Source organism: Nematolebias whitei, chromosome 3, assembly GCF_014905685.2.
Source record: "Nematolebias whitei isolate Nwh7 chromosome 3, NemWhi1, whole genome shotgun sequence".
NCBI lineage: Eukaryota > Metazoa > Chordata > Actinopteri > Cyprinodontiformes > Rivulidae > Nematolebias > Nematolebias whitei.
The window spans coordinates 9,943,548-9,953,567 of record NC_056500.1 but is presented as its reverse complement, the minus strand read 5'-3'; the positions used below and the strand labels follow the sequence as shown (position 1 = coordinate 9,953,567).

At 39.9% G+C, this 10,020-nt stretch overlaps 1 protein-coding gene across 1 annotated transcript in view; it reads left to right on the top strand.

Moving 5' to 3' along the window:
* The window catches only part of axdnd1 (axonemal dynein light chain domain containing 1), an 18,481-nt gene extending 8,606 nt beyond the window's left edge, over positions 1 to 9,875 (top strand). Inside the window, exons 8-25 of the mRNA XM_037697833.1 lie at positions 558 to 666; positions 914 to 1,035; positions 1,180 to 1,320; positions 1,505 to 1,609; positions 1,996 to 2,116; positions 2,375 to 2,476; positions 2,560 to 2,723; positions 2,895 to 2,964; positions 3,790 to 4,024; positions 4,140 to 4,314; positions 4,691 to 4,784; positions 5,770 to 5,921; positions 6,202 to 6,295; positions 6,420 to 6,557; positions 7,865 to 7,957; positions 9,401 to 9,502; positions 9,594 to 9,685; positions 9,785 to 9,875. Coding sequence (XP_037553761.1) covers positions 558 to 666; positions 914 to 1,035; positions 1,180 to 1,320; positions 1,505 to 1,609; positions 1,996 to 2,116; positions 2,375 to 2,476; positions 2,560 to 2,723; positions 2,895 to 2,964; positions 3,790 to 4,024; positions 4,140 to 4,314; positions 4,691 to 4,784; positions 5,770 to 5,921; positions 6,202 to 6,295; positions 6,420 to 6,557; positions 7,865 to 7,957; positions 9,401 to 9,502; positions 9,594 to 9,685; positions 9,785 to 9,875 — 2,200 coding nt within the window. The remainder of the gene's footprint in view (positions 1 to 557; positions 667 to 913; positions 1,036 to 1,179; positions 1,321 to 1,504; positions 1,610 to 1,995; positions 2,117 to 2,374; positions 2,477 to 2,559; positions 2,724 to 2,894; positions 2,965 to 3,789; positions 4,025 to 4,139; positions 4,315 to 4,690; positions 4,785 to 5,769; positions 5,922 to 6,201; positions 6,296 to 6,419; positions 6,558 to 7,864; positions 7,958 to 9,400; positions 9,503 to 9,593; positions 9,686 to 9,784) is intronic.
* The last annotated feature ends 145 nt before the right edge of the window (positions 9,876 to 10,020 follow it).

The following is a 10,020-nucleotide window of genomic DNA, read 5'->3' as shown; positions in this document are numbered from 1 at the left end:
CACGGTGGCTCAGTTGGTAGAGCTGTTGCCTCTCAGCGAGAAGGTTGTCGGATCAAATCCAGCATGGGGACCTTAATGGGTAAAGTTTGCATGTTCTTTCAGAGCATGCGTGTGTTTTCTCCCACAGTCCAAAAACATGCATGTTAGGTTGATTGGAAACTCTAAATTGTCCCTAGGTGTGAGTGAGAGAGTGAATAGTTGTATTGTTTGTCTCTATGTGTCTCTGGGATGGACTGGAGACCTGTCCAGGGTGTCCCCTGCCTCTCACACAGTGACTGCTGGACATGGGCACCAGTGACCTCAGAAACTCAAAAAAGGAAGAAGTGGGTAAAGATAATGGATGGATGGATGGATGGATGGATAGACCATCCAGATTTTACCAAACTTTCACTGGCAGATTTTTTTTACTTTAATTAGTAACTGTGCATGCTAATAGTAATTAGCAATACAATAATGTGGTAACATAAATAAAAAAAAAAATTTAAAGGGGGGGGGGGGTTGTAAATCTTGGCCAGTATGTGTGTTGATGTGGATTTGTGTGTATCTTTTGTGTCCAGGAGGCCCAGTGGCAGACTGGAAGTGATCCAGCTGATGAGGATGATGAATGACATGCTGGAGAAGGCCGGAGTGGATCAGCAGAACGAAGAGCTGACCGAGCACTGCCAAGTAGGTTTTGTACTCCGGCAGCAGACATAAACGCTGCGCTGCGTTCATGTTCCGAAAAACACATTAACTTGAATAAAACAACGCGCCTAAACGAACACAGTCTATAAGTTCTAGCTACGTATCTACAGTAGGAAATAAACCAGTGTGGAGTGACGGAGTGTGCTTTTATTGTATTTAGTGATTCTTAGCTGTGTCACAAAAATACACAAAAGTTCTTGGAAACTAGTTTATGCAACTTGTTCTACAGCTTGAGGGTCTGCTTGAGCTGGTGAAGGTTGAGCAGAACATCTACAACATTGTTTTCCATGAAGTGATCAGGCAGGTTGCCGTGGGCTGTGCTGAGCGAGGACAGCTTCTCGCAAATCTCAGGTGAGCAGACATCACAAACAGATTTGAACGTCTCATGACGGGGGGTTCATAACATCTGCAGGTCTTTAAACTGAATGTTATGATAAAGTGTGTTTTTACTAACTTGGCCTTTATCCCAGTGGCATTTGTGTGTTTCTTTTTTAGAGAGCGGTACCAGTCACTGTTGGATCGAATCCCACGACGTCTGAAGGCTTTACACACCGAGGCAGTGGCACAGCGAGCTCTGGACCGCAGACTCACTGAGGAAATCGTCAGAATCAAAGCATCCATCCAGCAGCTAAACATGTGGGTAGATCAGGATCAAACTGCTCAGACAAAGTCATTTACTGTGTGCTCAGCAGGAGTTTGATTGTTCTGTCTTGAGTAGAGATATTAGATGCTTCAAGTTTAAGTTGTAGCACTCAAAAAGTACAAGATAAGTGTTTGTCCTCTCGTTATGTGCTTTTGTATGTGTGTGTCCTCTTCACAGGGAACTATCCAAAATCAGGGACCATGATGTGTCTGTCTCCCAGCAGGTGGAGCACTCTCATCAGAAACTGGCTGCTGCTCTCAAAGAACCCTACAGCAACTTAGAGTCAGTCAAACTAAAATAAAATCACCTACAATCATGCAGTCCAAATGACAAATTCATCAAGTTTATGTGTAGCAAACATCAGATTTATTACAAGTCCCTCTTGTAAATGAGTTCTTGTGATTCAATGAGACTAACCTGTATAAATAAAGGTTGAATTAATTATTTGTTGAAATGAACTGATGGTATTATTGCAGTATTATTTTTTTTAAAAAGTAGCAGACACAGTAGTGCATAGTATTTAAAACTGTTCTCATTGATTTATTGTTTTAAGTGAGATTGTTAAAAATACTTTTTTTAAAGACAGATCAAAAATGTGTCATTATTTCATTATGTTTCTCTGAAAAAGCACAAGTGTCATCTGCCAAATGATAAAAGGTCTTTCTCAGTGTGGCTCAGGGTTACCACGAGCTGTATGAGCTGCACAGAGCTCGTCAAGACGCTCAGCTGCTCCAGATGACTGAAGAGCGAGACTTATGGAAGCAGTTCACCTTAGACCTCTCTAGAAAGGTACAGGAGCCCAAAATGTTCTTCTATTTTTTTTTTTTTTTTTTTGCCATCTCTCCTGTGTTGTGCCATTTGGCATCCTCACAAATGAACAAATTATAGCTTATCCTGAAATGTTTTTCTAATCTAAAGTAAAGAGAATTTTAAAAATTTTGGTTTTAGCCTGAAAGGTTGAAAGTTTGAGGAGGTTTATTGTCAAAGCCTCTCAGTTAAAACATTTGTTGTCATTTATATGGAAGCGTTCAGTTTATCTTCTTTCAGGTCATCGAGGTGAAGAAGCTGCATTTAGTCAGACAGCTGCTTGTCAATGAGACTGGCTGGTTGGAGACGTCAAAGCACTGCCTCTGCTATCTCTCCTCAAAGGTAAAAGTGGAGTTCCTGCTTAATACGACTGATGCAGATCATTCGATTAGAATCTGACTGTGCCAATGCCCCTCCTGCTGTAGGATGCAGAAGATCTTTATGTTATCATGAAATCAACCGACTACTGGAAAGAGCAGTTCGTTGATCTTGTGTCCCAGTTGGAGATTGAGCATGCCCAGTTTACTCCAATCATTGACATGCTACAAAACGTTGCCAAGTGGTTTTCTCACCTCATCGAACAGAATAAGTAAGAAAAGCTAAAAAAAATATCCAGAGGAAAGCATTTGACTTGCGGCTGTGACCAATTTTTATTAAAATAGACGTCTATCTATAATAATAAAGCAATTTCATTGGCAGCTATAGTATCTAATGTGTTGTCTTCCTGTTTGTTTGTTTGTTTGTTTGTTTGTATTAAAAGATGTCCTGATTCAAAATTTGACAAAACATCAGTTGAAGGCATTCTTTCTGATCTGAAGCAGTTATCAAAAGTAAGACTTAACATTTCTTCACTTTGTTTATCCATGCCTTTTTTATCTTGATGTTCACCATCTGATACTAATCTTCTTTAAAACCCAACTGAGGTTAATTTCTTGTCTGAACTTGTTTTATTTTATTACAGAATTTATATTATATTCTCACAGGGGTGCCACTGTTGGAGCCAAGGGGGGCAATGGCCACCGCTAAAAATTTGGTGGCCCTAGCTCCCCTTTGTAAAACAGTTTTATATGCATAATATTTTTATAAATACAAATTTAGGAGGACAAACTTCAATAACTGTGACCAAATCATTCTTTTTTCAATAAATAATGTATAAAAACAAAACTATCATCTTATCCTACAAGACAAAGTATCAAAAGGTAATTCCATAACTTCTGTATTTGTGAAAAATAATCAACATATAGCAACACTGAAATGTGCTTCTTTTGATTTTGGTGTGCTACCCCAGGATTTCCAGTGGCCCCCCACATGGCCATCTTATTCTGAAGAAGCCACAGTCTCGTCGTCCTATATTTATTCTGTCACATCCCTGATATGATTTAGATCAAAGTAGTCACTTTGATCTGCATCATCTCTCATAATCATCACATGCCAAGTCTAATTTGTCTCATGTTCTGTGTCATGCTGCCATCTGTCTGTCGATGATCAGATCTTTATTTTTGATTAAAAATATGAAATCTTTTATGTACCAGTGAGGATGCAGTAGTCATTTTGGCCGTCTGCACAGTTCCAAGAAATCTTGAAAAAATAATCCAATTTGGTGCCAAACATGTCCAAAGATTCTTGTGTTGCTCTGCCACATTTTGTTTTTGCAGATGTTGACCATCCATTATGAGAAATACCAGGGTGAACACCAGCGTTTGTGTCAGCAAAAACTAGGTGAACTTGGCCAAGACCTGGAACGTTGGCTACGTATGAGCCATCGGCTCTTTGACAGACACCCTACTCCTGATTTTGAGGCCACTGACGGTCACCGTACCTTACGAGAGCTGGACCAGGTCCTATCCGAGCTTGTCAAGCAGCTCGACAGTCAAGTCAGTGGGGAGAGTGGTAATAGCAGACGCCATGCACTTACTGTCACTTGAATTTTAGAGTTTCATTGCAGCAAATTCTTCAAATCCAGATGAACGAACGGAGGTTCTGAAACTAAATCGAGTTCTTTCAGGGTTCTTCAGAATCCTCATGGCACTGGTTTCGAAGATGGATTCCTGGATTTCTAAAACTGTTGCTGTGACTATCCAGAATGAAAGAATGTCTGTCTCCGATTGGCTTCACATGGAAGAACTGTTGCACGAATGCCAAAGTTGGACTGCAGAAGCATCACTGCACTTTTCAATCAGGTAAAAATAACGTTTTGTAAGAGTGTTATTCAGGCATTATTGTTTCAAATGTATTAACTTGTTTTCCTGAAAGTAATTCATATACATTTTTAGATTTGTTAGAATAGCAAATTGCTCATTTGTCGGCTTTTCTCAACAATTTTGTGCAATGGAGGACAATTTTGAACAGTTTATATTTGAATTTTTATGAGCAAGACTTTTGTCTGTTTTATTATGTCATAATAATTACAAAGGGAGCAATCTGTTCCTTTTATTTCAGAGGCATAAATTCATAATGCAGGTTTTACTTCTATAATTATAGAAATAGGACCACTTGTCATTTAATTCATTACTATTTCTCTTTATTTTGTTTAATCTGTTGTGCTTTTTCAAACAGCGTACAAACAAAAAAAGTGTTCGATGACATCCAGGGGTTCACAAACAACCTGTCCAACTTCACTGTGGGTGAGAACAAGAAACTGCAAGAAGAAGTGAGTTTTAATCATTTTCATTAAAATGTTTAAAGTTTAAACCTTTGAGAAATATTTCAAAAAAATTATTTAACACTGGCTCAGACATGAGTCGTAAAAATGTGAAGCGTTGAGACGTCATGAGAGTTTAATTTGAGCCTAAAAAATACGAGCTGACCCGGACCATTTTTTCTGAACCCGACTCGACCCGATCAAATTAACTGTAATTACAGGCCTGAAGCCGAAAAAAAAAAAAAAAAAAACGTTCTTTTTTTTAATATATTAAGCATTTACTGCTTTTGTAAACAAATCAGTTTGACATGATAGTTTTAAAAACGTAACACCAAATGGATATTAACATACAAAACGAACAGCCTAAAAAAATCAACTCTAAAGAAAGGCTGTTATACAGATGAACAAAACTTTTTTTAGAGCACAATTATTTGGAAAACTATAGAACAAGTCTATTGTAAATGAAAGCGCTGCTCGCTTCGGCTTATGTAGATGCTGCTACTTCCTTCACCGCAGATGACGGTCGGCAGGTGAGGAGACATGCGCGGCCGGTGATCAGCTGATCCATTTGAGCTTAAATGAACAGTTTTTACCTCTTTCAACTGGCGGGTCAGCAGATGCGCACGGCCGGTGATCAGGTTGTCCATCTGAGCTAAACACAACTTTTTTTTTTTTACCTCTTTCAACTGCCGGTCAGACTTGCCTCCTCCTCTACAAGTAGATGAACACAATTTTATATCATGCATTCTTATTTACTTGTATTTGTGCTGTATGATTTGTAAAACTGCATCAAAGCCCGAGACCGGCCCAGCCTGCACATGAAGCACATTAATATGGCCCGGCCTGGCCCGAATTAGGGTCGGACCGGGCCATAAGTATGTGCTTGGGTCAGACATGACAGCTCTGTGCCTGTAGTCATTGTAGACTAAATTTATTTCTAACTGAACTGCATTCAGTGACATTTTTGTTGTTTTATTGTTGTCTCTCTTTCCAGGTCACATCTGTTCGCAAGGCTCAGACTCTCTGGATGTTGAATCTGTTGCTGGTCGTTGTACCTGATCACAGTGAGGAGCAGAACCACGTGCAGGAACCTGACAACAGAATGAAGATCTCACTGCAGACGTTGAACCAAGAAGCCAAGATGCTGTATGAAAAAATGGTCGCTTTATCCATCTATTTAACCAGGTAGTTTCAGTTATCTACTATAGCTGAACATTTGCTACAAACTGTTTTACACAAGTGCTGACTGTTCTTAGGCAGCACATGCGGAAATAAGTTATTTGCACTTTATATGTCATTACATTAGTATAACAGCTTTGTAATGTTGCTTGAAAAAAAAAACTTTAATATCTCTGTGTGGGACAGTGGACAGAAAGGAAATGTCTCCAGAATGCACTCTTCAGACAATATTTGGTTTGGACTCTAGGTCATGCAACTTGATTCTGGAGGAGATGATGATCGTGGATCCGGATCAACATCTGGAGTGTGAAAAGGAGATGAATGCGTGCAAAAACCTGCAGGTAAATGAACGAACTCCAGTTAGCTTCACCCCTGCACTTCAGCCCTGATTTTTTTTTTTTTTTATCTTTGGAGTGATTTCTAGCTTTGGAGTGCTGGTGATGAAAGTTTTAATGGTGTTCACAGAGAGAGTGTGAAAACTGGGTGGAGACTTGGAAAATGCTGCTCACAGGTCATGGTGATATCTGGGATCTGCCCGTCAACCAGCCTGCATCTTTACACCCTTTCATCAATACTGATTCAGCAGACACCGTGAAGGATCAGGTCAGGATTCACCTCAAACTAAACTGTTCATCTGAACGATTGTCGAGCTGTGACTGAAGATACGAAGTGAGCATGGCAGAACGTTTCTCTCAGTTTCTGAGACACATTGGGATGTCAGTGCAAAAGATAAAACTAGAGGAGAAAAAACTTTGTTGTTTTGCTGTCACTGACATCAAATATGTTCTTCTTCTACTTTTGCCTGTTCCTGTCACCAGAGCGAGACATCCTCCTCCATCTCTGTCCTCTGCATCCTCTGGCCTCACTCCAACTACCTCACGTCCTCTCTAATTTCATCCATATATCTTCTCTTTGGTCTTCCTCTTTGTCTTTTTATCCTTCTACCAATATACCCACTGTCCCTCCTCTGGACATGTCCAAACCATCTCAGTCTGGCCTCTCTAACTTTAGCTCCCAGTTCTTCAATCTCTGATGATCTCACTCCTAATCTTTATCACTCCCAAAGTGATATTCTCATCTCATCATTTTCCATCTCTGTTCCTACAGTTTAATCTTTTGATTTTATTGTCAATGCCACTGTCTCCAAGCATACGTTTTTTTCTTCTCCTTTACCTCACACCCAACCTGTGGTACATAACCACTGTCAATATTTAACATCAGACCTTCTACTTCTACCTTCAGGCACATCACCCTATCTGACACTCTCTTCCCTTCTACTACATTCTTTGCCAACTCCTCCTTCAGGACCACCCCTACTCCATTTTTCTTTCTATGCACACCATAGTAAAACAGTTTGAACCCTGCTCCAAAGCTGCGAGCCTTGCTGCACTTCCACTTGGTCCCTTGGACACATAAAACATCTACCTTCCTTCTCTGCATCATGTCAGCCAGCTCTCTACCTTTGCCTGTCATTGTCCCCACATTTACAGTTGCAACCCTCAGTCCTACATTCTTCACTTTCCTCTTCTCCCTCTGTCTCCTGACACGTTTCTCTCCTCGTGGTCTTCGACTAACAGAGTAGCACAATTTCTGCCGTCACCCCGTTTGTCAACAGCACCAGTGGCGGTCTTTGTTAACCTGAGCCTCGACTGATCCAGTATGGTGTCATTTGAATGAACCCGCATGTTTGTTTTGGCAAAAGTGTTTTAAGTTGGATACACTTGTCGACACAACCCTCACCATTTACCCAGGTTTGGGACAAGCATGAGAAATACACTGGCTTGTTCTCCCTAGTGGCTGGTTTACTGACATCAAATACCTGATTATAACGGGTTTTTTTTAATTGTTGAAATACTGAAATTATGAGATAAATATAATGTAGATTTGTGTGTGTGTGTGTGTGCCTAAAGGTCAGTGAAGAGGCTTTAGTGGAGCTAACACCAGACAAAGTCAGAGATGCCAGAGATGAAGCTGAGGCAGACCCAAGGGAGAGAAGCTACAAGGTAAACTGAAATGCTTCAGAAAATTCAGAAGTTTTCTCAGTTTTTAATCTTCTTCTTTACTTTAAATTAGCATGTAATTCAACAGCATTTTATCCATCCATCTATTCATTAACTTTTACCCACTTATTCCTTTTCGGGTCACGGGGTTCACTGGTGCCCATATGCAGCTATCGCTGTGCGAGAGGCGGGGGACACTCAGGACAGTTCTCCAGTCCATCACAGGGACACATAGAGACAAATGAGACAAACAACCATTCACTCTCTCACTCACACCTAGGGACAATTTAGAGTTACCAATCAGCCTAACATGCATGTTTTTGGTCTGTGGGAGGAAACCAGAGCACCCGGAGAAAACCCACACATGCACGGAGAGAACATGCAAACTCCACCCAGACAGGCCCCTAGCTGAGATTTGATCCCACGACCTCTTCGCTGAGAGGCGGCAGCTCTACCAACTGAGCCACCATGCCATCAGCATTTTATTTAATAGAAAAGAAAAAAAAAAGAGTTAGAAACGTATTTGTCCAGCCAATAACATTGGAATTTTACTGTCAAAAAATAAACTTTTTTGTCTTCTGTATGTCTGGATGTCAAACAAAGAAGTACTAATAATTATAATAAGTTTTACTTTTATTATTTAACAGATGACTGCTGAATTTCCTCAACCACATCAACAAGAGGTATGTCCAATCCACCTAATCCTTTTCAGAACCAGTCCTTGCTGTAAGTAATTGTTCTTTACATGAGTATTTTTAGGTTGTGCAGCTTTATGCTTCCATTCATTATAATTTGAAGTGGTAGAAAATATGATATTTTATATTTTGTACTGCTTGTTTAATAAAAAAAAAAAATGGAAAGAGTCACTGTTCACATGTTTGAGTTGTTCACAACATCACCAAATCATTGTTGATCTCTCTGTGAATCTTTTGCGTGGTTTCATAGAATAATATTCAACACATAACCTAAAATAAAACCAGAACTTTGGAAATAGTTTGAAAACCGAGAACCGGTGTAACACTGGGTTTTCTGCTTCTCTTAATTTATGTGATGCCCTCGTGTTTACAACTTTATCAACAGGTTCACTTCAAACTAGCGTTATCTCAAGTTTCAGTGGAGCTATGAGCCCACAGATGAGGACTGTTATGTTGATTTTATATACAGTAATAAATCAAACAAACTACATTTTGCTTCTAATCATTATATACTTTACTTTTGTTATGTACGGTAGCTTTCATTGTAAGCATCTTTACAGTGCTGTATTGAAATTCTTTTTAAAGTTAACCATATTTATACTTTCTCCACACACGACGCAGATTACAGAGTGACTAATTGAACTAAAATCCATTTTGTGGAATGCTGTGAGTTTAACTCATGATAATTTTAGTAACAACGTTTTCTTTGTCAGACTGAAGCTAAGCTAAAGGTTTTATCATTGTCCTGCAGGGAGCGGTGACACTTTATGAGACGCCTGTGGTCAACACCATAGGCTTTGATGGAAGCATCACTCAAAAAAGGCTGGGTGAGAGCCGTGTCCATCTGCCCGGGGTCAGACAGCTCAGATCATGCATTCTTTACTTGTTAGTGGCAAAACTGGAATTACAACTGACCTTTATCTGTTTGTGTTTCTTCCTGTCAGACGGACGAGCTGGTTTTGTCTCAAGTAACGGAAGAAGACCAGAGAGCTTTTAGGGAACTAAGCACAGTAATAATCCTGCAGCAACAGCTCATGTGAGTTTGCACTCAGTTTTCTTCAGTACTGTTTTTTAATGTAAAACATAATTCATATTATATTACATCACCTTGCACAAATCTCTAAACGTTGCTCAGTGATTCGGACCTGCGTGCGAAAACTGCAGAGCAGCGAGCCCTGAAAGCTGAGGAGGCCCTGCTCGAAGCACTGGACAAGTTTCAGATATAACGATGCCTCTCCATCAGCTCCTCCAGGAACAACCTCAAATAAAACCAAACCAGCAAGCAGCACCAGAAAGACCAAGAAATAATAATCTGACATGGGGTCACATGCACCATGTGGTAACTTTTACTACTCATCTATATATTTGTAT